This window comes from Opisthorchis viverrini (assembly GCF_000715545.1).
Source record: "Opisthorchis viverrini unplaced genomic scaffold opera_v5_260, whole genome shotgun sequence".
Lineage (NCBI taxonomy): Eukaryota > Metazoa > Platyhelminthes > Trematoda > Opisthorchiida > Opisthorchiidae > Opisthorchis > Opisthorchis viverrini.
In genome coordinates this window covers 540,136-567,868 of record NW_008751918.1, presented here as the reverse complement: position 1 = coordinate 567,868, position 27,733 = coordinate 540,136, and the positions used below count along the sequence as shown (strand labels likewise).

Sequence of the window (27,733 nt, the reverse complement as noted above, 5' to 3'; positions counted from 1 at the left end):
CGTGAAGCGATTCGTGACCAGGCTTTTTGAGGATACTTTCAAGGAGCGACTGTGGCAGCTTCGTTGCCGTAATTTTTCTGAAGAACGACTCGCAGATGAGCAGGATGCTCTCCCCTACGCGCCCGTCCACTAAAAAGACCCTGTCGGCCGCGTCAGAGTGCTGGATGACTTTCTACGCAGCCAACAAACTCGGGATGGACGGCGCGGGGTACTCGTTTACCAAAGAAATCTTTTTATCAACTTTCGTCCAGGATGCTGCGTTCTTCGCCTTTGCATCCTCCAGCTCCATTTTCCCGTCGAGTATCTCGACTGAAGAGAAACACGCACTGGTCTTTCTGATTCATCAGTGGTGATATGAATTCTTTTTTGTTGGTTGTCTTCTTAGTTGCTGTATGCATTGCACCTTTAATGGAGAGACGGCTGGTGCAGACAAACGGGTCCGGAGAGTTAGCACGTTGGCCTACCTGGTCGTCCTGTAAACATGTACATTAAGAGTGCCACCGAGTCTTGCAGGTGTGGGATTGCAGACCGCGTCTTACGTTCGATGGACAGCCACTTCGCCTACATCTGTTGCGTTCCATCGATGGCTGCAGAGAACAGTCGGCATTTATTAGTGTCATGATTCAGACTGGATGCAAAATAGAAAGTAAGTGCAAAATAACAGAGACTATCACGTAACTGTTATGCTAGAGTGGGAAAATTAAACGAATGACACGTCTGCACTCTGTAGATAGAGTGAACAGTGAAATAATACTTTCACTAATTTGCACATGGGGTAAGCGAAAACAATTTGGAACGCACCGGGTGTAACAGAAGCAACAGATGCACGCGGAGAGTTAAAACGTGCTTCTGAGTGTTCCTATCTGCGCGCCGCTTAGGCCAGCACAATTAAAATGCAGTCGAAATAAGAAACTCATTTTCTACGGTCATGGGACAGCCATTTCCCCGACATTTTGGATGGTTTCGTTCGTGAGCTTGTAGTTCCCGTGGAGATTAAGGAGGTCTGGAGACTTACATATTTTTAACTTAAAAAGAGTGAAGTGGAGTTCTTACTTCAAACAACCGTACATTGAGCTATTGTCCAAAATATTTGAAAAATCGTCTAGGTAACACGAGTCTCGGACCGGTACGCATTGAAAGCTAAAAACCTATTGTGTCGTAAGAAAGAAACCGATTTCCTTCCTTTATAGCAATACAGATATCTTTCATGTTTTCACGATCAAAGAAGTAGGCTCAATAATTAGCTGTACTAATCATTCTGTGAATCTGACTTTTCCCGCGCTCTCCCGTTATACCTCACCATCCCCCGACCTGATTTTTGTTTAAGTCTGTACTTTCCCAATTTCAGCCCGAAAGTTAAATTCGTCATAAGATGTTAAATTTATGTCCAATATTTTTCACGTTCTATGTGTCCTGAATCTGGATTATATCTCCTTCGTCCTTTTTTACTCCGGTAAGTAGATTGATTTGCCAGGATGCGTGCTCCGTCGGCGTAGTTTCTGTTTTACAGTAAACGATAAATTTAATTCGTTCAGCGCAAAAGGTTTTTAGTGTCTATGACCCCCTTACTGCTCTGTTTGGATTCCTTTTTTACGGACACTCAGGTCTTAGCACTCAAATCGGACCTGTGGAGTCGTTCGTTCTTTGAACAGCGGTATCATTCTCGCGTACAACAGTCTGGGCGGTTGTAGTTCCCGAAAGTTTTGAGGTTTTATTAAGGCATGAGACTCGCGCCCGGTCACTTTGAACCTGCTTGGCCCACAGTGGTCTCCCAAACCTTTTGTTTTCGTCGGTTTGGCTGAGACCTTTTTTGTTGCCCATGTAGTGGGTTACGGGGGAAAGGAATGAGGTTGTTTGTGTCACTTTTTGGTGGGTTGGGACAGCATCTTAGACTTGACAGAAGAGTCTGATGATCGGCCAGACTCTTGTATCGTTGCTTCTGCTGACTGACTGGTACTTAAATGCAGTTTCGATAAAAAATTTCGTCATCGACCCTCTACTCTCCTTAAAACGCTTGCTCAACAAAGAGTGCCTGGAAAGCTTGTGAATGTGATAGGTCCATTACATTCTCAGGCTTCCGGGCGTGTTAGATGATAACATGGGCTCTCCAAAAGCTTCCATACACATTCATGTCCGACAAGGATGCCTGATCTCCATTTCTATCTAATTTCGTGGCCAACGAGATAATTGGCCGAATGCTGGAATGACTTCAAATAGCCGCTGACGAAAACCTTGTGGACATAAAAAGTCCGAACGGCGTGACTCTCGCCGCCGGGGAGGAAAAAGTCAGGTGTTTTTGGATGAACTGGCCAAACTTGTTCCTTCCTTTGTTTTGCGCTCTGCGCCCCTAAGGTTGTGCCCTTGAACTTTCCCAACCGGCCTCTCGCAACCAAAGAAGAGGCAGGGGTTCTGTGTATCTTGTCAGTCGCATTAGTTCCGGTTGTACTGTGATAGATGAGGTCAGTTAATGAATCTGTGAGGCTCGAGTCGCTTCCTCTAATTTGAGACACTTGTGCTACAAAGCCGCATTTCCCTACATCTCAACGAACGTGTGTATTTGACTACAGTACATGACGTTTTGTTGTCAACAGAGACCTGGCCTCTGAGTAGTGGAACCGAGACGTTTTCAGGTCTTCGACAACCGTGGCGTCAGAACCACATCCCGGGTGGGCTGGAGTCGCGGGATTTGTAACGAATTGGTTATAAATCGTGTTCACTTGAGAGACGGAGACTTCGATCGGACAGTGTCTCCACACCCATAACCTGTTGTGGTTGATTCAGTGTATTTCGCATACCGAATCATCGTTTGCCGAACTGAGTGCTGGTTCTCGTGCCCGATTCAGTGGCAGAAGCAGGTAGATGGTTTGTCCACGACCTGGCAAATGTAAAGTTGGTTCCCACGGGTTGCCACACAACGGATACAATCACTGACCGCCCCCGGTTGTCTCTCTCCTTTTCTCAAATACAAACGAACAGATTAAACAGGCACTGCCTGAGGACTTCACAGTGTCGTTGGGAGGTCATCTGGACCATAAGCTCTGTGGCGCTTGAGAGAACCTATACAGCCATAAACCTCCGTGGCCGTAGAGGGCTCCACGTCAAATGTTGAAGCTCTGTTGGTAGCTGACAGCCGCATGATCCAACTTAGTCGATGACTGATTGTACTGATGACTTCCAGGGTATTTGTGAGCGCTTGTGCTGAAGGTTCGTACTGATCGGGAACACGATGTTCAGCACAAGCGAAATAGTCCCTCATCATTATCCGTACACTGATCATTAACTTCGAGTCTCTCCATCACCAGTCCTCGTCGGGACAGCAACATCAATGTTGACACATGGCTCTCATCGTCATCATAATCAGCCGTAAGAATCGCGTACAGTGGTTATAGCTGCCACAGTTTCGTTCACCAATGATTTGGGGAGGTTGGGTTGGTAGCTGCGCATTAGAGGTGATAGCTGACAATTGATGCGTAAACAACAGGGTTGTCAGTGGGCTTTTAATTGAGGAGGTTGGAAAGGGAGTTATACATTGAAGGAGTGATTGTGGTAAGTAGCAACTAAGTCCCTCCCCCGTCCACCTTTACTCTTTTCTTCACAATAGGGCTTTCAAATAAGTCATGGTTGTACGGCAGTGAAGCATCGGTGTTGAACACTGATGTCATGCTGCCGATGATGATGATGATGACATTGAAGGCAATAGCTTGGACGCGCGAGCGCCATTGAGGGCGCGACTGGACCATGTCTGACAATGTCCCTGACCATTGGTGTATCCCATCTCGGAGTCTCCGTCCAGGGAGACGGCAATGACCAGCGCAGCTGCGTTCACCGGTACTGGCTTTCATACTTTGCTGCCAAGTCATTGACCACCCTGGTTGTGCTAAAAGAATCCCTGACTCGTTTTCACCCTTCGCGTGGTTGTGCGAAATGAGCCCTTCGAGAAAGTCTGTCAACTGGCATACGGAGCGCGTGGCCAAACCAGCGCAACCTATGCAGTGTGATCAGTTATTTCCGAAAACCATTAGACATACTTCAGGATTACTGATCCGGGTTTCCAAGGGACTGCAATGCTCCGAAGGCATCGATGGTCAAACACTGAAAATCTTGCACTCCTCGGCGCACAGCGGCAGGTTTCTGATCCGCACAATAATATGAAGCGCACCGCAGCATTGTAAACTCGACCCTTGAGGGATTAAGTTATATCACGTATACGCCACAGTTGATGCAAGTTCACAAAAACTGTTCTGCCCCCCTCCCCAACCCGGATAGAAATGCCATCTTTCGCTAGACCGCCGGAACTGATACAGCTGCCCAGGAAGACAAACCTGCCTACTACCGCAATCGGTTCATCCACAAACATGAAGTTAGGGCTCGAGCCCACCCTGTCTTGCTGTAGCACTTTACACTACAGGTGTGAAGCGCGTGTAAAACCGTGATGTTTAATTGAAAAATGTATGGAACTGATTGAGAAGTCGTCCCAGGAGAACATCGTAAACAGACGGTACGTAATGCAGAATTATTTAGATTACTTAATATTGCTTGCATTACCACGGCTTCAGATCCAAGAACAGCTATGTCGTCGTCCATTGAATCTGCGTATGCCGAACCACCTTTTGCCAGAGAGGGTGCTGTCTTCCATGTCCAACTCAGAGGGGCGGCCAACCCTTGACCTGGCGGAGAGATATGAAGGAGATTACGAAATGCTTGGGTGCTGTCGGGATGATTGTACCAAGCTATCACTAAGTCCCTTTTAAGTCCATATTTATTCTTTTCTCCATAATAACTCAGATATTTCATGGTTGTACAGCATTGAAGTATCGGTGTTGAACACTGATGTCATGCTGTCGATAATGATGATGATGATACAGTTAGACAGTTTACAGAGAAGCTTACAGCACGAAAGTCGCTGACGTCGGCTACACGCCATTTCTTGCAGCGTCCACAAAGGCACAGGGATGATCATTGGACCCCACAACCTGGGATATGGATCACACCAACACCTCCCAAACACTTCGCCATCTATTCCAAAACTTTGTCAAGCCACACGTTGCCCACCTCAGTTTTCACTACTCCAGATGGAGGCACGGAGAACAGCACTCATTTCAGTAGATGACGATTCGGAGTTCGTGCCACAGCAGTTCTCCGTGGTCGGTGTACCTGCTGCACAACCTAAATCACGTCTTCCAACCTATATGTTACGAATTCGTCGACGCTATCCGATACTAGTAGCGCTTTTGGTCAAGGGCCTGAAGGCGCAGAGTCCATGTCTCAACCGTACAGCAATAAAGCCTCTAATTTGGCTCCAGTACTTCCCTTTGGATGGCAAAGGGCATGTTTGGACACAGCGTGTTCTGAAGCCACCCGAAGGAAGCACGAGGGCTGGGATACTGCCAGGTTGCCCAAGCCTAGACAGGGGAAGTCGAGTGGCGGAGGTCGGATTCGAACCACGGACCTTCCGGTCAGTAAATTCGCATTCTAACTACTTGGGCCATCTCGCCCGCATGTTCTGAAGTGCTACTAGGTACTCCAGGTGCGAGGCACATGCCGGAGGGTTGTATTACGATGGTCAGCTTCTTGAGCAGCGCTTGTGCTTTGTACTTGGCATCAAACGTGGGCGAGATGGCTCAAGTGCTAAGAGCGCGAATTTACTGACCGGAATGTCCGTGGTTCGAACCCGACCTCTATATTTCGACTTCCTCTGTCTAGGCCTGGCAACCTGGCCAGTATCCTAGCCCTCGTGCTTCCTTCGGGTGGCATGGCAGCTAGGCACCGGGAGGGTGTTACAGCTGAACAATTACTTTATTATTATTATTGTTTTTGGTATCAAAGATTAGATTTGTCTTCCGCACACTTCAGCTTACCATTACTGAATCGACCTCTGGGGTTTTAGATGGTCTGGCGTTTGCCTCTTCAGTTCATCAGTGACGAAGCTGAACAAAAATGGGGACAGCATATTTCGCCGAACCGGGTAGGAGTATCAAAAGTCAGAATTGAATCTTTCGAACCATTTACGCTACAGGACCACTTACCCCTGATTGTCACTCAGTAACACCACCAGGGTAAGTCCATCTGTGTGGAAAGTGAATGACTCGACTAGCTTGCCACTGGAAGTGGTTGGCACTGAAGGGTAGAGCCTGGAGATCCGTTTTTCTTTGGACCGAGTGGGTGGGCTAGTCTACATCACTATAATAAGTGTGATGCGAGTGATCATTGTGTTCAGGGTGGGGTTACCATCTAAGGGACTGCCTTGGGTACTCTGAAACATTATTTTTATAACCTTACACTGTTCTCATTTGTTGTGCTTTGAGAATTGCTTCCCGAGCTTCTTGGTATCCGTCACATCTTGTGCCGCTGTAGCTGGTTTTGCTCAACCAAACTTTTGAATGCACCACTTTCTTTATTAAACAACCGAATACTCGCTGTCTTTCATATCATACGGAACCTAAAAAATCCAAAATCTCACCGTGAACGGCGTTTCAGCGACGAGTAAAAAACGTGGAAATGTGAGCTGGATGTATCGTCATCATCACCAAAGACAATAACATCAGTATTGGCACTGATGTTTCATTGCCGTACTTCTGGATGGATGTTGTCTCTGAAACTTCGCTCATTAGAGCTTACCTGAAGGATGGGGACTGGAAGCTGTCCCACGAAAGATCCGTTTCTGTCTGGTCTTATCAGTGGTGGCCAGTGAAAAGTGTTTCAGCTTTAGAACTTTTCGGTGCCTAGCTGTTACGCAGCACGAGTGCCGAGATACTACCAGGTTACCCATGCCTAGACGGGAGCAGTCGAGATGCACAGGCCGGGTTGGAGTCACGAATCTTCCAGTTAGCCACCCTCGCCGCCTAATCACATCCATCTCGGGGCTAGTGCTAGAGGGTCTTCAAGATCTCAGCGTCCAAATCTTTGTTGGTCGTTCTGGAGTATGCAGATGACATCGTCCTAATCTTGGAAGACGGAAGAGGGCACATGTGTCATTGGATAAGTCAGTCTTCATACCACCTTTCAGTACGCGGCTTACGCCTGCATAGTCGACCTCAGGATGTGCGGTCTCTGAACATACTCCTGGCAACTCTAGTAAAAGCACAATTTTGAGGAGGGAAGTGGGTGGCTACACTTTGGAGAAAATACCCTTTTTTTGGAGTATGCAGATGACATCGTCCTAATCTTGGAAGACGGAAGAGGGCACATGTGTCATTGGATAAGTCAGTCTTCATACCACCTTTCAGTACGCGGCTTACGCCTGCATAGTCGACCTCAGGATGTGCGGTCTCTGAACATACTCCTGGCAACTCTAGTAAAAGCACAATTTTGAGGAGGGAAGTGGGTGGCTACACTTTGGAGAAAATAACCCTTTTTTGAAGAGGCAACGGTAGGTTTTTTGTTAGTCGAGCTAGGTAAGGCACGACCGTTTCTGCTTTAAGGGTGATGTTCACAACCAGAATTGTGTTAGTTACCTTTGGAGAGTTTTCGGGCACCCTCTGTTCGTAAGGTTCAGGAAGATCTGTACCTACGTACAATTGGTCTTTGACTCTTAGGCTATTTCAAGCCTCCTTGAGGTACGCCAACATTCCAAATGAGGGGCCACTACCCGTACGGTTATTGTCAGCCAACCAAGCGTGATAGCTCGACTGCTGAGCTTAATGTGGGCTCATTCACACTGAGACCAGTATTGTGTCGCTTCACTTTTTCGTTCGAGTATTATGTAAAAATTAAGTAGCACCTCAAACGGCCGGATTCTCCGTAGAACTGGTAATTCGCTCTCTACATGTATCTTTTATTCCGGTACCAGTTTGCGAATACGTGAGTGCCGTCAGCATTTTCTGTTTCTGATAACGTTTAAACCTAGTGAGGTGAGTTATGGCAAAACGGATTGATAATGGGTGTATTGGGGTCTCACCGGTGTTGTATGTACCCGTGGGTTCATTTCTTGCTAGATTGTTCTTAAGCTGGAGTTGGACCTCAGCAGTATTCGGTGATGCCGCTTGTCTATTGCCACTTTTAGAAAGCATCACTCCGATGTGGTGCCTAACTAATGGCGAAACTATTCGGATATCCACGTGCGAGTGGCTTGTCAGCTGCTTCATCCTGTCTCACACATGCAAGGTGAATCTAGTTACACACTTTTATCCATTGAAAGATGAGAACGGAGAGGTGATAGTTCAAGTCACTGAAGTTATGGTGGCGTTCAACTTGCGGGGGTTGATAGAAGGCATCGAAGGCAACAGTTGGGATACTAGTGCCACTGGGTCAAGTCTGTCAAGGTACCCAACTGCTGGTGTGACCTGTCTCAAGATTTCGCAGATAAATGTCATTTATCAGCTCTTTCGTGTCTGCTCACAATAACCAAGTTTTTGAACCGTATGAATAGTGTGGAGCGCGCTGCTGTTGTGTAAACTCACTGTAACAGACAGCTAGATGTCACATCGACGCAACAGCTGTCGTAGGCTGACGAGGACCGCTCCGACCTTACTCCAAGAGTAAGTTTACCTTTGGTCGTACCACCGGAACTGATACAATCGCCCAGGTCAATTTAATCGATCTAGTTGTCATCTGGGCCTTTTGAATTTACACCAACAACCCAACCACCCAGACCTGATTGGAATGTCGACACCAGTCCTCCATCGACAGCAAAGATGCAGCGCAAAATGGCACAGCGCAACAAAATATCCGGAGCCCTTTTAACAGTCGGTTAAAAAAGGATCCACAAACGTTATTTGAAAATCACGCATCGGTCTAGTAGCCATAGTTTTTACGGTATTATCCTGCGCAGGCCGAGGAAGTTAGACTTGAAAGAATCAGAATAGTTTTCACCTTAGCTGGGTTTGATATCTTAAATTTTCTCTTGGGGCGAGATGGCTCAGTGATTAGAGCGTGAATTTACTGACCGGAAGTTCCGTAGTTCATACCCGACATGCGCATCTCGACTTCCCCTGTGTCTAGGTCTGGACAACTCGGCAGTATCTCAGCCCTCGTGCTTCCTTCTGGTGGCATGGCAGTTAGGCCCCGAAAGGGTGTTATAGCTGAACGAACTTTGCGCTTAAACTGTTCCCCTCCAATGGTTTTCTTCCTTTGCCTTAAGGCCGCATTTGAACCCGTCAGTCACTGACGATGATCTTATACTGGATCCTTCAGAAATGCAGACAATTTTAAATAACTTAAACGGTCATCCTGCACAGTGCCGTATGCCAATCACATGTTCAAGGCCTGAATTGTTGCTGCTAGACACGTGGACTAAACCTAAGCTTCAGATAAACCGGTCGGTGTGATAGGCAACTGCGGATGGGCAAAAGACCTAAGCACTTCCTGACTCGGGAAGGCCAGGGGGCATTTGTGGCCCCAACTTAAAAATGGTTTGGCTGTCACGGTTACAATGTACATGCTGCAGTGCGATCCATTCTATTTTATGGATCAGAATCATTTGCGCTGTGTGCATATTTTTGGTTGCTTGCTGTGTTTAACATTGTTCCTGAAGCATCGTGCAGATCTGGTGGAAAAACGTATCAGTAATAATGAGGTATGCTCTGTTTCTTAGAAAGTCACTCTCTAACTGGTTACACTTGTCAGGGCATGTGCGTTGTATGCCAGAGTTCCACTTATCACAGTGTCCTCCTCGTCCAGTCACTTGTCTGTTGGGAACGGTCCAGGGGTGGTCAGCCTATAACATATAGGCAGAGCATGAAAATACCTACTACTCAAGTCAGTGACATTACTTCTTTTCTGACCGGGACCCCCCTCCCCCGAAGAGATCAATGGTTTGCCACCCTGACCGATATGTTCCTGTCACGTAGCTAGTGGATTGCATCGCGGTTGTTACTTCGACACCCCCCCTCATTTTGCGCTTTTTCAAACAAATAATGCAAGTTGACGTCGACCGGCTGTTTAGCCATATCTAGTGTGTGGCTCTCATTCCATTTTGCTTCTTGCGAACTACGGTTGTAACTGAAGTTGTTGTAACTTGCTGAACGGTAGTGCAACCTGTATCGGTTCCCTTGGCTTCTTGCTTCACCCACTATGGTATATCAAAAGGCACGGCAGCTCTGCACAGCCCTTTATGGCGACAAAGGAAAATTATTACAACTGTATTTGTAAGGTAGTCACAGTGTGTTCCACAAGGTCGTGCCAGAATCTCAGTGAGGGGGCGAGAAGCGTCGAGTCACAGACGCTTGACTCGGATTGGCTGGCACTCTAACCAATCGGGGCGTGCCTTCGTTTGGCCCGTGTCCTGCACGTGACACATCCGTCCAAATGATGTGCTGTTTGGTTATTAGGGACAGCTGGCCCCCGAACAGAAGTAACAGTAAGTAGGTTACAGCTGAACAACTGATTGACGGTTAGCACTTTCCTGAGCCATCCAACGGAATCTCTAGCCGTCAATTCTTCAGCCTACGCGCACCTTTTATTATTTTGGTTTCCTCTTGATGACTTCTGCGAAAAAAATATCCACCAGACTTGGTGCATTTGATCCAATTCTCGTCCTTTTTTCCACGGACCTTGTAACTGAGGTTAGGACAGGGAGCTTTAGTTAATTGCCCTACCTGATGTTGCGAAGTAATATAGTGGCGAGGCTGTGGTCCGCCATAAGGGCTCAAGATGCATTAGAACCTGCAGTTATGGTTCAAGCTGATGTGTATCAGTAGATTCATATGTTCGTATCGAACTGGAACAGGGTGGTTAAATTAGCTCAGCGTAACACAGGGTTCGTTTGAAACCCGGTTGCGGTGACGTTTGAGCCTAGTGATTGATTTCACAGTCGCTTCCTAAATAAAAACCGTTCAGCCGTAGCATCCTTTCGGCACCTAGCTGCTATGCCACACGAAGGAGGCACGAGGGCTGGAATACTTCCAGGTTTACCAAGCCTAGACAGGGGTTGTCGGGAGGCAGATGCCGGGTTCGAACCACGGACCTTCCGGTCAGTAAATTCGCGCTCTAACCACTTGGTCCATCTCGCCCCAGTTACTTTCTGCTGTTGCTTTTAGCGTTAGCTGTGATTACCAGGACCCTTGACGGACGTTGATAAAAGTCAGTGTGGGTTCCGTCCTGCTGGGGGTGCATGGTTTTCACCATGAGTGCATATTTTTCACTTGAACAGTCGGCTCACTGTCTAGAAGGCATGAGTAGTTTGCACAGAAAGGATAAATAGTCTAGGTCTTTTGTCTGAGGGGTCGCGGTCGGATAAGCTAGGCCACATTGGATCACCTAATACAACGTGGTGTAGGAACGCTATATCAGCTCCCGTTATATGGCTCCAGTGCACAGCCACTTACCCCAGTCTCTATCGTAAATAGTCTAGGTCTTTTGTCTGAGGGGTCGCGGTCGGATAAGCTAGGCCACATTGGATCACCTAATACAACGTGGTGTAGGAACGCTATATCAGCTCCCGTTATATGGCTCCAGTGCACAGCCACTTATCCCACGTCTCTATCGGTGGACGAAACTGTGGCAGCTACAACCACTGCGACAAGCACGTGGTGACGATGATGATAATAATGATGAGCGTTATATCCTGTCCAGGTGCAATTTATTCATTGCTCGTCAGCCGCCCATTGTCGTCGAATCACTGCAAAGATTCAAGCGATGTGTGTCACCGGTGATTCCCAACAAGGTTAAACCAACCTTGGAGTGTTTGTTAGCTTTTCACTAGTAGAGTGGAATTTCAGTTCGGACTCCAGAAACTTCCCACTGTCTATAAACTGCAGGTTTTCTGTTTCTGGTTAGGATGTCTCGGTCCTGGTTTTCGTCCTGTAAGTGAAGTCAGTGCATACCAAGAAGCACTGTACTGCAGTTTCCTCTTATAAGGGAACATCAGTATTGCGGATCTCACAAATCTTCAGGGAGATTCGAACCCGTAATTTCTCGGTTAGTAGTAGAAGACTAAACCATTAGGCAACAGGCGGCGGATCAGCAGTATGGGTGACCCAACTTAGACAGTATATAGGGTCACTCGTCCTTCAATCACGGAATTTACATCAAACGGTCACGTATCGACTGGGTCCTGGAGAAACTACTCAGTTGGAAGCTTCGCTCGTTTAAGCTATTTGTATGTTGATAGTCTGTCTAAAAAGAAAAGGATCCCACTTGCCGACGGATATCCCGGCTCACCAACGGTCTTGAGTTCTTATCTGCCCTCCACTCTATTGCGCGACAGCGTCTGTGATGCAACGATCTCACTACAGTTGTGAGCCTCCGACTTCTATGAACAGTAACTGGTTTGAGGACTTTGGTGTTTAGCAGTCTGTGTAGATTGCCTACCGAATTCGGTGATACTATTATGTGCTTCTAGAGTGACGGCATTTTCCTCAGCTTAGTTATCGGTGTGTGCTTCTCAAGCTAGCGCTCACGTCAAAAACAACCACCAAAGGTGCACAGGGTATATTAACACCCAAAACGAAGTCAAGAACACTAGAAGACGATTCTTGTCTGCCAGTCTTTCAGTTGCGATGCGATTTGTCCGCACCTTACGCGGACAAAGAAAACGTAGGGAGAGGCGACTCCGGACGAGCGCGTGGTCAGAGTCCGGCAGTCGGTTATGGATCCGCGCCATCGATAACTGATGGCAATGTGGTCGATTTGGGTTGGTGGCCGGCCTGCCGATTGAGGACAAGTGGCCAGACGATTTCGGCTATTTCGGAAGTTCGTACTGCATAAAAACGCTTTTGATTCAAAACAACGTGATCGTCCATAAGTTCAAATCTGGTGATAAGTCGGCTAATGCCCACTGGATATTCTAATCTCCCTTGTCTGGGAGCTAACGACACCAAGAAATCTGAGCAACTTTGATAGCATTTCGTGTATCACATGTATCTAACAATGCAACTGTGACATTCACTTCTGGTGATGTGCAGCAAAGCTGTGCAATTTTCGTCGCCATCGTAGACGATAGCGGTAATGTTGGTACCAATGCTTTACTTCCCTCCAACTGTGAATAGCCTCGTAACGTACTTTTTCTCCAATTTTATCGACGCCCTCATGGTGAGTTCTTCTTACCTAGATGAGCTAGTGACATCATAGGTTACACTTATTGGGCCACTTATCATGAATCTTAGACCTCATGTAGCCTGTTTAAGCATTACCAGTTTCAAACGCCCCAAGGACGGTCAGTCTACTACTAGGCAATGGAACATTAAAGCCCTTGTCAATGAACGCATTTGCATCGCCCTATGAAACGGGGACCTCCGGAACACTGGTAATTAGTGGGACTGACATACTATCGCTTTCACTATGCGACTCCAACTTTCCGCCTGATCAGATAGCTTGGGTAACTCACCATCCCTGAATACAAAACGCTCTGTGGAGACTGAACCTTATCATGGCGTGACGGCTTCTGTATTTCTTTGACCCGGTAAGCTTTGCTGGCCGATTTTCAATTTGAGACACAGAGTTCCCCTTACCAGGTTCGCCACCGGATAGTCTAACTAACAAGGTTTACTGACTTTCTGGGTTAGAACAGGCAGGCAACCTGGTCCTTAGAAACTTTCACTACTATGGTAACATATTGGCAGCCACCCACTGCTTTGTGGTCATGCTTGTGACCCAAAAGCTTTGGTTGAGGACCATAATCATTCTCTCGTCTAGGTGTGAGCGGCGTGGCAGTGTCCCGGCCCGCGTACAACCATGGACCTCACAGCCAAAAAGAGTGTCGTGCCACAGGCCGTCGCGTAGTGTGATCGGCACACACCAGCAGCAGACATTCCCCGTTGTCCGTACGTCTGGTGTCCAACTGAAGACGACCACCCAGTTGGGCCTTAGTAGCTCTTAGTCTACTCAACAGAGCATTCATGCCACTATCAACCACAACTGTCTAAGGTTTTAGCTCGTCGTATAAGAGCGACTAGAGCGTCATTGAAAATACCTTTGGTAGACTCAAAGCTAACGTCATTTTTGGGCGTAGGCAGATACAACAAACAGGGGGCAATGGATCTCACTTTCACAGTATTCCACAGACCTCGCCAAATCAACCAAACGGAGAGGACCATCAACAAGTATCCACCCAAGTAAAGACGCTCCCACGCGAATGGTTCGGCACAATACCCATCTCAGCATATCCAGCTGCAACGTCCTCCATATCACCAAAGGTGCGCAGCTGGAGCCTGGAAGAGAGCGAGCGGTCAGTCAGTTCGATTAAACTACTTGCATCTCTTGTCTTTTCTGGCATACATCAATGCAGAGAGAATCCGGCGTACGGGCAAGCTCCGTTTGTTGGCCCGCTTGCTTCAGTGTGTGAATAGCTAAGAAGACCGGCGTACGGGGTTTGATGACAGACTTCGAGGTGCTCAGGGTTTTACTGAAGTCGGGCGTTCAGATGCTACGGCTGAGTGTGACGGTGAGCTAAGCAGTCATTCTTGGTGTTGGGGTCTGCTAAGTGAGTATTTAAATTGGAGGGGGAGTATGGTGGAAGAGGGAATACGTAAAAATTTAGAAAGGCAGGTGCCAGCAGTCGCACGTTCCCGCTCGCCCGCTCGGGCAAATGATATACTTCCCGGTTGCCCAGGCCGGAGAGGGAGGTTAGTTGAAGTACCCCGCCTTGAGCCTTTGATTCAAAAGTCTGACCCAGAAAGCAGTTGGTTTTGTTCGGGGACCCTTCAGCCTCTCGCTCCACGAGACAGCGGTTGTTAGGGTTTTTATTGGGGGTTACTTTCTGGAGCTGATGACTAAATGTTCTGACTCACTTGGCTGTAGGGGCCCGGCCTTGTCCGAGGGTGCAGGGAGTGGGGCATTACTGTCTTACTTCCAGTACAGCTGCGCACAGCAAGTGCCTTCTGAGCCTCACCGGACTCTCTGGTTTCAAGGTATTCCGACTATCGGCTATCGAAGATGTCCCTTTCAAATTTATATCCCTTATGAGGGCACTGTATGCGAACTCCTGTGGCACGTATGAGTATACGGGAAGCTTTCGCCTGAGTTCACGTGGCCAACCGGTGTAAGATAAGGCTGTCCTGTTTCACCTTTCTTTTTCAACTTTGTTATTGATGTGCCGCTTGAAATTTCTCTGCCTGTCTCTGAAACCTCGGAAGTCGAAACGCTTCCGGGACGTTCACTCACGGACACTGAGTATGCAGACGATACTACTCTTGTTTCAGATCCTTCCCAAATGCAGACGATTTTAGATAACCTGAACAACTCTGCCGCAAGGTTTGGCATGTGCTTCACACCTGAAGTGTAAAGTGCCGCCACAAGACTGGATTGGATCAAACCCATACCTCATGCTTGTAGGCGAGCCAGTCGACATAAATTTGTTTACCTGGGATGCTTTATAAGTTCTAGTGGACTGGCTGAAGATGATATTGTTTCTTGAATCGGAAAAGCCAGGACAGCTTTTGCCGATCTCCGACACCTATGGCACTGACGTGATGCCAGTTTGTTTGTCAAAAAAGAGTTTACACTGCGTTGGTGCGATCCATACTGCTTTATGGATCACAGACGTGGTCCATACGCTCAGAGGATATACGGAAGATGTCAGTGCTTGGTCACTGGTGTCTCTGAGGCATTGGTCAGGTGTGGTGGGAACATCATATTAGCGATGCTGAGGTCCGCCAGATGGTCTTAGGAAGAAGGAACTCCCCCGCGATAGATGAATTACTCACGCTTCTTAGGTTGCGCTGGTTGGGTCATGTAATCCGGATACCCGTCTGCCTCAGATTTTTTTCAGCCCTGTGTTGAGTGGAAGCGACTGAGAAGTGACCTCGCAACGAAGTGCGAAAACACTAACCAGTAAACTTGGTCGAGCGGTCACCTGCTGTCTCCCTGGATAGAGACCCCGGAACTCGGGAGAGATGGCCGAAGTGGTTAGAACGCGAATTTACTGACCGGAAGGCCCGTGGTTCGAATCCGACCTCCGCCACTCGACTTCCCCAGTCTAGGCCTGGCCAACTGGCAGTATCCCAGCCCTCGTGCTTCCCTCGGGTGGCATGGCAGCTAGGCACCGGAAGGGTCCTACAGCTGAACGCTTTCTTTCTTTCTACGCCGGAACTCAAATCTCCAGTGATTAATGACATTGGTGGAAATGGCCCAATCGCGCAGTCAGTGGCGCTCATGCATCAAAGATATCGCCTTCAATGCATAACTACCCGATTTTCGAACAAATTGAACACGTCTTCGCCTCGAAGGCTTGGTTGTGTGTTCCGCTTTCCCGTTTTCCGGCAATCGGGGCTGTAGCAACTGGAACCAATGTAACCATGGCACACGGTTTATAGCGGATAAATTGAATTGATTGAATTGATATCTAGGTTTGAGCAACCTGACAGTATCTCAGCACTCGTGCTTCTTTCGGGCTTAGTCACCCATCCTGGGTGTTCACATCACCCGCCGGGTGGTTTACGGTAGCAGGTATTTCGTCAAGCGAGACGAAGAGCACTTGTAACGGCTTTCTGCTGCAATCCGTAACAGATTTATTGAATCAGAGCCCTGCCAGATTCCTGAGTAAGCACATAACCACCCCTAACTAACTTGTGTTACTCGTCTCCCCAGTTGAGGTTTCCTTAATTGGGTGGGCCCCAATAAACAACCGACTCTGCCGTTCGTTTGTCAGCTTCATTACGAACTGCACTAGGCGAAATAATTTTCAAACTGTTTTGTTTCCGTGAATGCACCAACCAACTGCAACAGTAATTGGGCGAATGATATCTCTCGATAGTTATCACTCTGCTATCCATTACGGGAATTTCGGCTGTTGTCCTGGCCGCTGAGACCTCAATATACAAGTAAGATGTCTCAGCTTATCAGAATCGCGAGATGGTTCAGGTGTTAGAGCATGAATTTACTAACCGCAAGATCCGTGGTTCGAACCCGACCTCCGCCTCTCGACTTCTATCTAGACTTGGGCAATTTGGCAGTATCCCAGCGCTCGTGCTTCCTTCGGGTGGCACGGCAACTAGGCACTGAAAGTGTGTTACCGCTGAATGGTTATTATTGTTGTAGAAGTCCAATCTAGTGGGCGTTTGGGGCTGGATTCCTGACTGACAATGGTGCTAATCTTTCACAGCACCATACTGACAACCAGTTGCCCCTTAGTAGTATTAGACTAGAATGCAATGGGCACTTGCGCTCCCTGGCATTCTGCTACCGTTAAACAACTGTTCACCTAAGCTGGCTACATTGCCGATGACGAGGTTCCGTTTCTGATTATCCATTTTCCTGGAATATTTATGTCTATTCAGATCACACCATCTAGTGTAAATTTGCGATTACTTTTCCAGGGTAACCAAAGTAAGGGAGTCTTTACTTGGTCCTAGAAGGAGGAGCGTTCAGCTGTAGCACCTTCCGGTGTTTCTGATTATCCATTTTCCTGGAATATTTATGTCTATTCAGATCACACCATCTAGTGTAAATTTGCGATTACTTTTCCAGGGTAACCAAAGTAAGGGAGTCTTTACTTGGTCCTAGAAGGAGGAGCGTTCAGCTGTAGCACCCTTCCGGTGCCTAGCTGCCATGCCATCCACGAGGGCTGGGATACTGCCAGGTTGCCCAAGCCTATACAGGGCAAGTCGAGTGGCGGAGATCGGATTCGAACCACGGACCTTCCGGTCAGTAAATTTGCGCTCTAACCACTTGGGTCATCTCGTCCTAGAACAACTTGACTTAAGTCAAACAGGCTGTACTCTGGAGAGACTTCAGTCGAGATGGACACCACCGTGCATACCGCCTCTGGACCATATGGTGTATTCTCCAAGGGACGGTAAATTTGGTATCGAAATCTAACGTGGGTGACATTGTTTACTTAGTTGAAGGTCATACATGCGCACAAACTCCCTCTTAGACGGATCATCTGTAGTGATCCCTTTACACATGCAGCTCTCACCTGCAGCGTTTTACCATTCCATTGTGCCTGTCCGATGCTTCAGAGTAAGGAACTTGAGTTCATTTATAAGTTTGCCTATCGTGAAACTGTATGAACCACGACTGTATCACGACATCTGGAGTTAGTGTACGCATCATCATCAGAGACAGCAACATCGGTGTTGACATATGCTTCACTGTCGCACAAGCATAAGGTTCGTCTGATTTTATTTAAAACCCTAGAGTGAAGGGAAGAAAAAAAGAGTGGATGAGGTAGGGGACCTGGTGCTGGCTTATGTCAAGCATTCCGAGGTGTCTACACCAACCGCTCAGTCAGACAATCTCGAAGAAACCGACAGCACAAACGCCACTGACATCGATTAACCGCCATTTCCTGCAACGTCTCCAGCCAAGCAGAACTGGGGTCACGGCGACCCCATCTTGGAATGCGTACAACATCAACATCACCCAAAATCTTCGTGATTTTTTCATTCCCTTTTGTCAAGTCATGCGTTGTCCACGTGGCGGTTTGCGCCATTCTGAAGGAGGCACGGAGAACAACACTCGTCTCGGTAGATGGTGTTTCGCCATGCGTAGCGCATGACCGAGTCATCGTAGTCAGTGGTTCTGGATAGTTTCCCCGATCGAAGTACTTGCCGCACAACCAAAACCAATCGCCTGGTTACTGATCCACTGACGCCGTACAAAACCAATCGTGCTTTTGAGGCATCAGTTGTCAAAAGCCTGAAGACGCCTCACCTCATCTGTCTGCGGAGGCCATGTCTTGCACCCTGCAACAACAAAGCTCTTACTGAGCGAACTTCTTCAGCTTGTATCAGGTACAAATACCATTCCGGCCAGAGGGCTGTGTCCACAAAACTAACCTCTGACCATGAACGTGAACTCCTCGGTCTGAAGACCTCAAACTTCTTCAACCATTTGGTCACCTTTGTCTAAGTAGAATAGTGAGTTGCCTGGCTTCAACATCTGAATACATCGAATACTACATGGTGAGCCAGAATCTCGGGAGCATCAACTAAAGCCTGTCAGCCTAAGACGGTTTGGTACGTATTCTCTGCTTCAACCCCCTGTTGGTGAAAGGTCCCCAGTAGAAAACCTACAGGAAATGGTACGTGACTTGTCTTAGTGGCCTGTTTTCTGTTGCTTCATAGCCGGACTATCCAGCTAAAGTTTATGTATCGTTGTCTGCAAGATCTGTTTTGGACAAGGTTCACGAACGACGCTTGACCGGTTCTGCTGTTGGCATCCTCCAACAGCGTTTTTGTTTCAGTGGTCTTGGGATGTGTTGACCCTTCACAGTTGACCGTCTTCAGTGGAGACAGTTTTTTCAAGTCTTCCAACCTTTTCATTCTTTGTTGGTGCCTCCTTTGTGGCTCCTGGGCACTCGGGCACCATGTTTCACGGTGGATATGTGGCTGTCAGCGATGCTAATGACAAAGCTTGTCATGACTGTCGAATGAGGAGGCAACGTCTAAGAGGCCTGTCCCGCTCGGTTATGTATACCGCTCAACCTGAATGCCCAGGTCACCTGCCCGACAGCTGACGCTCCTGCCGCATCAGGTTCCTATTTCTCGTAGTTTTTACGTTTCTTGCGAGTGTGTTCAGTGGATGAGCGTTCTAAGTTTGCGATTTACGGAGTCAGTCTTTTTTAGCATGTTCATCTTCGCTGGGATGATAATAAATTAATCGTTCCGCTGTAATACTTGGTGCTTAGCTGCTATGTCGCCCGAAGTTAGCACGAGGGATGAGGTGTTTTTAGGTTACCCGAGCTCGGGCGGTCGAGATGTAGAGGTTGGATTCAAGCTCAGAAATTCTATAACGCTGTTGCATCCAACTGATTATGCTTATTGCTGAATTAATTACGTGTTCTCCACTTTTATACCTATTTGACCCTGCACCTTCGATGCCCCAGTGCTACGATAACTTGGACCAAACTACGGTGCTACACGGTTCATGGTCGAAGCACCAATACAAACGATAAATCTTGATATCTAACTTATTCACCGCTCCTATTTTATGCCAAATTAGTTGGCTGGGTTTCTGAAGACGCGGTGACGGTGTACGCGAAACAGTTCTGATAAGATCAAAACACTACATAAACTGTGACTGCTTGTTCCTTGCATCACCCACCTAAATCCAGGTGTGTCTACTTTGTATATTAGGGAGTATCAAGCTAGCATGTAGATACGTAAATCTGTCACGGTCATCTGGCGCGTTCTGCGCTAGTTCTGTTGTTGTTTTAACCCATCATGTGGCCCCTGCAGATCAAACCACTATTTGGAGCACTTGACCTATTCGGGGAAGCCCAATTGAGTGACGCATGAAATCGTGAAGCAAGAATTTATTTACATACATGCATAAAAATGCGTAGATGTAAGAGATTTGAACCTCAAATTGTGACATCTCCATCTAAGTTGTTTCACGGATGGGCGTAAGTCCATAGAAAGCCCCCAGAAGGTTATAAAAACATTGCAGAAACAATACCTCCGGAGGAAACGGCAAACCAGTTTAATCTAACGACAAACGTGTGTGCACAACACGTAACGCAAGGGGCCAAAAAGCGCTCGTAAAAAATTGGCCAAAACAGGTCAGTGGTTGAAAGTTCACAAGGGACTACAGGTAGGTATTGAATCCGTGATGTAGACGCCAAAAAACTGGTTTTAGGCAGAGGATGGGTCTGAACTATAGGAAGGGGTAATTGCCTTGTTATCAGTTGCAAGTGCACATGTACTTCTTGGGCGGGGTATATTTTCGGTATATTGGGTACATTTTACCATTTACAAACTTCGCTTGATTTAGTCTAGAGGGAATAAGTTTTTGCTATTCCGATTATCTTTAGTGCATAGTCCCGAAAATGTTTAGGGGGATGAAACTACTGTATTGTTTGTCAGGAGCGACTTCGAGTGTCACAGATTATGGTGTACAATTCCCATGTAGTGTTTAGTGACACTTCTAGACACCTTAGATATAGTGTTCAGTATAATGCTAACACGTATTCTTTTTTTCATACAGTGCGCGGGCTAACTCGAGACAATGTCGGGCGGCGGAGCGACAGGCCTAGTTACAATGAAGGCCACAGCCGTGTTTCCCCAGCCCACTTCACACATGCCAGCACAACATACTCAAGCCGCCGGGCTGCAACCAAACAGTGTTATCCAAGCGAACAGCGTTTTCAACCAACAAATGCAACAACAGCATTTACTCCAACAGCAACAACAGCAGCAGCAGCAACAACAACAGCAACGCGCCCAACAACATACTCAGGCACAACACCAACAACTCCATCGTTTGTCTCAACCGCATTCGATATCTGCCACCCATCCTTCTCAAACAACTGCTGCCGTTAACAATGCACAAACCAGTGTTTTTCCTCCTGCGGAATTTTTTCAAACCTTGCAGCAAACAGCAGCTGCTCTGCCTACTGTCCTACCCTACGATCAGTCTCAGTACATTGGACAACTGATGTATTTTCCCTATCCAACGGCTGCTGCGGCCGCTGCGAATGGCCTGTTCGGTTCTCCGTCTGCCACTGACTCTCAGCATATCACAGTGTGCTCCGCAGCCCAAGTGACCCCGGTCAACGTAGTTAATCAAGTTTCAAGCAACAACACCGGCCAAATTATTGGTGGACCGAGTTTGGTTTCTACTACTCCAGGTGGGATGGTTGCTCTCAATCATGCCGCCGCCCCATCAGGTCAAGTACATAGTGCAACCCACCTGCTTACCTCAGGACCGGGCATTGTGGGGCTGGGCGCTGGATCCAACACCGTTTCTGGAACACCTGCGTTGGCTCCTGCGTCGCTTGCCCCTCTTTTCACTACTGCTCACTTTTATCCGCACCACCAGCAGTCGCAGGACCAAGCTAGTCAATCACAACTCCAACTCCAGCACAGTTTACAACAGCAGCATATCCACAACCCTCTCCAAATGCAACAACATATTCACACCCTTTCTGGTCACTCTGCGATGCATGGACAAGTCCCATCCACAACCCCGGTTATAGTCCCTGGACAGGTTCACCCCTCCGGTGTGGCTCAACTAAATGTGGTGAATTCACAGGTGACAAATTCACAGCGACATTTGAATAATACCACAGGTAATGGAACTACCTGCAGCACTACGACCAATAGTAGTAACACTAATTCTACCACCCCTGTTAAGAACAGCGTTCCAAACTGTGACGGAACCGTCAAGCCTGATGACCCTGTCCATTCAACTCCCAATCAGACACCTGTAAAAGGCAACGAGTCTGATATGATGAATCAGAACTCCCAACTAACCGGTCAGTCACAGAACAGCAACAGTGGACTCGATGTCAGTTCCTCCTCAACTAAACGGGACAACAGCGGAACCGGCCATTTCGTGTAAGTCTGAATTTGGTTGCCGCATCCTACTTGTCACTATGGAGTGGGTTGTGCACTTACAAAGTATCTGACCCAATAAGTTCAAGCTAAGCTGGTCTACTGAAAGACATAAATTAGATGACCAACTTAACTAGTTGAAAATATTCTTTCCATCGTTCTTTCCATCATTACTGTTATACATTAAGTTGTTCCTGATTAGTCCACTAAAAGACGACCTCCTGGATCATATTTTGTGTACACAACGGAACAGCGTCCATACTTTCCCTGCTGTATCAGTGCTTTCCATTCTTTGAATCTAACGTACCACTTAGCTGAGCCGTGCTTTGGGAGTGGGACGTCTTTTATCAGCAAGTGACAGTGCTCATCCAGCATCGGAGTGGAACACTGTTGTCACGATAATGATGAGTTACGATAATTGAGGAGGCCGCCCTTAAAAGCTACACACAATAGGCTTTCGTGACTCAGAGTTTTCCGTCTATTACACGGGAAGCTTACCCGGGACATTCAGTGAAGATCTATGTCGGGCAAGTTGATGATCCAAGCCAACCAGAAGACCAGTAGTCAAGTATCGAGCCTCACCGTCCGTAGGTAATGGCTGTGTGATCGGTTTAGCTCTGCGGTTGTTGAGCTGTAGGAAAACGCCTGAGCTCAGTATTGCTGATGAACGACTAGTGGCCAGCACAGCGTTGTAAGAGTAATTCGACGTTACCCAAATCAAACGTTCTCCCAATCGCGCCTCAAGAACTGAGTCAGTGCACTTGCGTATTCAAACCCGTGGTTACGACAGAACCTAAGGTCCTTGTGGATAACGGGGTTGTTAATCCTCAACAAAAGATGCTTCACGGAACCAGTACATAAGCAGAAACTATAAACAGGAAACGGTCAGCACCTCAGTTTAGTGTTTTCGCTGGAAGTGGAGAGATGAGTGGCACAGAGGCTAGTATTTGCGGACATCCAATCAACTATGGAGGTTGTAAGATCTGGGCGGCTAAGAATTGTACAGAATGAATCGGCTATCGGAATATTCGCGGTTCGTGTGTAGTAAGAAAGAGGAACAGACGGACGAGGGCAGCAGATGATGTATTGCCAATTGTCGAGAGCTGGTTCTAAAGTAAAACACCGTACAATCAATAATAGCGCAATCGGCAGGGGCAGAAAAATGGTCAGTGGGACAAGGTTTTCTGAAAGCAATAGCACGTAAATATCAAAAGATATGCAAACATACAGATTCGGGCAGTCAGTTAGTGTAAATTGGTCGTATACTGAGATAACAGCACAGAAAACAATCAGTACGTTCGGGAGGTAAGGAACTATCTTTGGCTAGTAGCACGACGCCGCAGCTCGTGTCACTTGCCCAATCGGGTTACGCGCTTAGGCCCGTTCGAACCATCTCAACAAAGGCTACCTGGCAGATGTGGTACATAGCTAATACAAAAATGGTGTTTACAGAGGCGTCGAGGTGGTCTAAGACATGATATGCTCGTCTAACATCCGAGGAGCTCTAAGATCGATCCCCGGTGGGTCCGTTCTTTCATCAGAGCGGACTCGAAAATAGGTAGAACAGACAGGAAATTGAAAGCAAAGACGGAGAATAACAAATTAGAGGTAACAAATCAATTACTAGAGCATAAGCAGACCTTAGGTAGAAGCAAGAACCGGGTAGCGAAAAAACTAAACGGCGTTGTAATAAATGGGTATAAATCAGGCTACTCATGAGTAGTCAGAAAAAGAATAAAACGTGATTCACAGGAGGAATCGCCAGAGGCCTGAGCTCGGGAGCTAAGAGCTATAGCAAAATCGATACACCTCGCTTCGACAGCGTAGATCATCTGAAGTCTGCAGACCCTAGACGGCGAAGGAGAAGCAAGCCCAACTGGTTTCGGAAATCAACGAACGTTTGTTGACAAATAAACAAGATTATACACAAAGAATGCTCATTCGTCCTCTTGCCTAAAGACCGGAACATTAAAGGTTGCAATAACAATGCGGCAACAGAGTCCAATTAATGGAAGTGAAGTGTTAGATGTGAGTAATGGTTCGGGTTAATTCGTCTGGCTCTATCCAAATTGAAGTTCGTATGCGTTTCGTTACCACACGTTTTCCTTGAGTTGACCCATTTGTTAATTTATATGTTTCAACGTCTGCAGGTGTAGCGTTTGCGGACGCGAATTCGGTATGCGTTGTCGTCTGATTGCACATACAAGGCGTCATACTGGCGAGAGACCATTCCCTTGTGCCGATTGCGGTAGAGCTTTTTCCGACCGTGGAAATCTGCAACGCCATCGATACACCCACTCCAGTCAACCTCGGTTCCATTGTTCTGTGTGTGGAAAGTCTTTCAGACAGGTATGTCTTGTCGGTTGGTCCGGTCGCTTTCCGGACTGGTCTCGATCTCCGCGGCCCATCAACCTACTATATTATCCAACCTGTCACAGAGGGCATGTTGACTATGTTATTTTTCTGGTACTCAACCACTTATGCTAGTTCGTTGGATTTAGCTATTTATCCGTCTTCTTTTCCTGTCTTATCCCTATGATGCTGTTGTCTACAATGGTATCGCATATGTGCGATTTGTTATTGCTCCTGTAGAAAGTGACTCTTCACTTTTTTGCTCTTCGTAAGCACTAGTTCTGAGGTAGCGACGTCTGTCACGAATTCACTACTTTGTGTAATTATTTCGTCTGGATCGAGCCCTTCAATACCTAACTAATCGTTCTGTTGGAGATGATGTTCCCAACTCACGACCTGTTCACACATCAACATTGATGTAGGCTCGTGTAACCTCGTTCTATTCCGTCAAGTGATTGCCCAATTTCAAATCCCACCCCAAGACTCAATCCACTTCGGATGTAAGTAATGGCTGTCATCCTAATGGCTTTTTCCTGTCGTTAAGTTGGACAAACACAAACGAACTGAAAAACATACAGCGCGAAAATGACGGGCTGGTTGAACGAAAGTCAGAGAAATGATAGGCTTCAGTTATGAAGCTCGAGTTGTTAGAACAAACCTACCAATTTGTGAGGACTGTGACATCGCCACGTCGGAATGTTCCTCCAGCGATTGATAGGGTTACTACCAGGTGCACGAATCCATGGGTGATGCCACTCAGACCTTTCTAAATGGTGCTTCTGTTTCCCGGTTTCATGACTGACCCATAGTGCCATTTTCCCATCCAAGTCAGGGTTTTGCAGACTATTCCTATGGGAGTTGTTCTCGACATTTCTATCAGCACAGCTTGCGCACTTTCAATCGCCCGCGTAGTGGACCGGAATTCAGTTTTTTTTACCAACTTTTCACTTACTCAGTGGTCAACACCATGACGTTTTCTGGACACCACGGAAATAGGGCACGCATTGATTATTCTGGGAACCGCTACGTCTTTCGCCTGAAATCTCAAGCACAAATTGGGTGAACTTGTCAGTAGTCACTTTTTCTGTGGCACGTCGCACCTTGAAAGTGCTAAGCGGAACCCACAAAATTCAACATTTGAAGAGTTTGAGGATCTGAAAAAGACACCCCCAACATACTTAATGTTGTACAGCAAACCGTCCAGAGGAAATTCAGATCCCTAAAATTAGGAACAACAACATTTTTTAGTTTCCATTCAACGTCATTTTTCACCACTTAGGATTTACAGACGACTTTGGTATTTACGTGTCGCAACCATTGTCGTTTTGCTTGACTGTACGTTCAGCTGTGTGTAACTCAAGATTAGTGTTAACAATTGTATGACCCAAGTCCTTGTGATTGCTCCTAAAAAGCGATCCCTTCATCATCGTTTTGTTCCATCATGGTTATTTGTCACTATTGGTCACGGCGCGTATTTCGCCATGCTCGTTTCTTTCTGTTGTATTTGTGTCACTCTCGCACACTGAACGACTCTCAGGCGCTTTGTTTCCAAAGCTACCCGACCCAGGTTCTCACGTTCAAAATTAAAATCATCGTCCTGTTTGCCAGTGTACGAGGTGCGAGGTACTTAGTAGGTTTTCATAAAAGTCGCCTGTATCACATTTTGGACTACTTTCTGTTAGGACATACGTCCACATACAGTGGTTAGAAATATTGTTAGACATAGTCCAGTCGCTCACTCAATGGCGCTCGTGCATCCAAGCTATTGTCTTTAATGCTTAGCTCCCCTACCAATCCCCCAAATGAAAGTTCACCGTGTTTACAGATCAATTATGTCAGCTACCACCTTGAATTCGTTAATGTCTACCCACCTTTTCAAATCATCGGTAAACAAAACTATGGGAGCTAGAACCGCTTTACGACAACTACGCGGTTTAAACAGCGGATGTAGTTTCAGAGTAATCCTCAGATCCCTCTGTTTTCAGAGAACAGGCTTGAGGCATCTAATCATAATGGCCTCAGGGGACTTGTCTCCCCACTGCCGTTCGCTCTGTGTTAAGACCCTTATCGATGCCTGGCAATCGGTGACTTGATATGTAGAGTAGCTGAAATTGGAATGCTGGGCTGTACCCAAAATGTGTATGAGTACTTGGGAGCATGAGAACAGACCGGTTTAGACATAATGAACACAGTTTGATAGATAAAACTTTTTCTAGGATCAGAATACCAATAGTTGGGGACGAGGTGGACTAAGTGGTTAGAGCACGAAGAACCACGGAAGATCCGTGGTTCTAACCCGACCTCTGCCACTCGACTTCCCCTTTCTAGGCTTGGACAAACTGGCAGTATCCTAACCCTATATATATATATATATAGAATAGTCCGTTTTCTCGCGAATCACTGTTCAAAACACAACTCTGGAGGTTTCGTCATTTGTTTCTGTAACCGTACGAGGTGTCAAGATGGTAGTTATGTCCCTCTTGTGTTCAATTGTAGCTATTAGTTACTTGTATGGAGACAGCGACTCCACTTCTCATTCCTTTGTCTCACAGGCCTCCTGTTTGTCTAATCATCGACGTTTCCATTGTGCCGGTGCGACCGGACGACCATGTCCCTTTTGCCAGCGGTCATTTCGCTCGTCATCTAGCCTGCAGATGCACATCCGGTGGAAACATCGAGAAGATGCAGCAGCAGCGGTTGCTGCCGCTGCAGCTGCGGCCGCCGTTAGCGGGACCACGTCGATCTCAGATGCCTTCAGTTATCTTCCTGGGTTGACTTCCTACGTTCCTACAGTCAGCATGAATGGTCTTCCACCAATGTCTATGAATGGCGGAGGTATGCATTTTTACCCTTGTACGTTTCCCGAAGATAAAACGCTTTATCTGAGTACTTAGATGTGACTAAGCTTTCTGCGCCCCTCGGCGCATTGTTGTGTTCTCGAATGGTGACAAAACGTGTGCGCACCGGATGCCAAGCTCGGCGAACAAACCTAGGGCTCTTTCAGCATCACTCTCGGCTTGCCCTTCCGGTAACTTGCTGCTCCAATAGACAAAATACCTTTATGTGAAATAGATGCTCCCACCGCCGTATTGTGAATTGGGACTGTTTTGCTCTCTACTAATCAGTCAATCAACCTTGTCAGTTACACACGAAATTGAGAAGACAAAAAGCCTTGAGGAAATTATACTGCGGCAACTGAACAGCCAATATCGAGATTCGAAGAATCA

General features: G+C 47.1%; 1 protein-coding gene across 1 annotated transcript in view; it reads left to right on the top strand.

Moving 5' to 3' along the window:
• Positions 1-1,355: 1,355 nt before the first annotated feature.
• Positions 1,356-27,733, top strand: part of T265_09196 (hypothetical protein) — a gene marked incomplete at both ends in the record, with an annotated part of 34,578 nt that continues 8,200 nt past the window's right edge. Inside the window, 4 exons of the mRNA XM_009175208.1 lie at positions 1,356-1,453; positions 20,806-22,157; positions 24,305-24,503; positions 27,059-27,341. Of these exons, the coding sequence (XP_009173472.1) occupies positions 20,827-22,157; positions 24,305-24,503; positions 27,059-27,341 (1,813 nt within the window). The remainder of the gene's footprint in view (positions 1,454-20,805; positions 22,158-24,304; positions 24,504-27,058; positions 27,342-27,733) is intronic.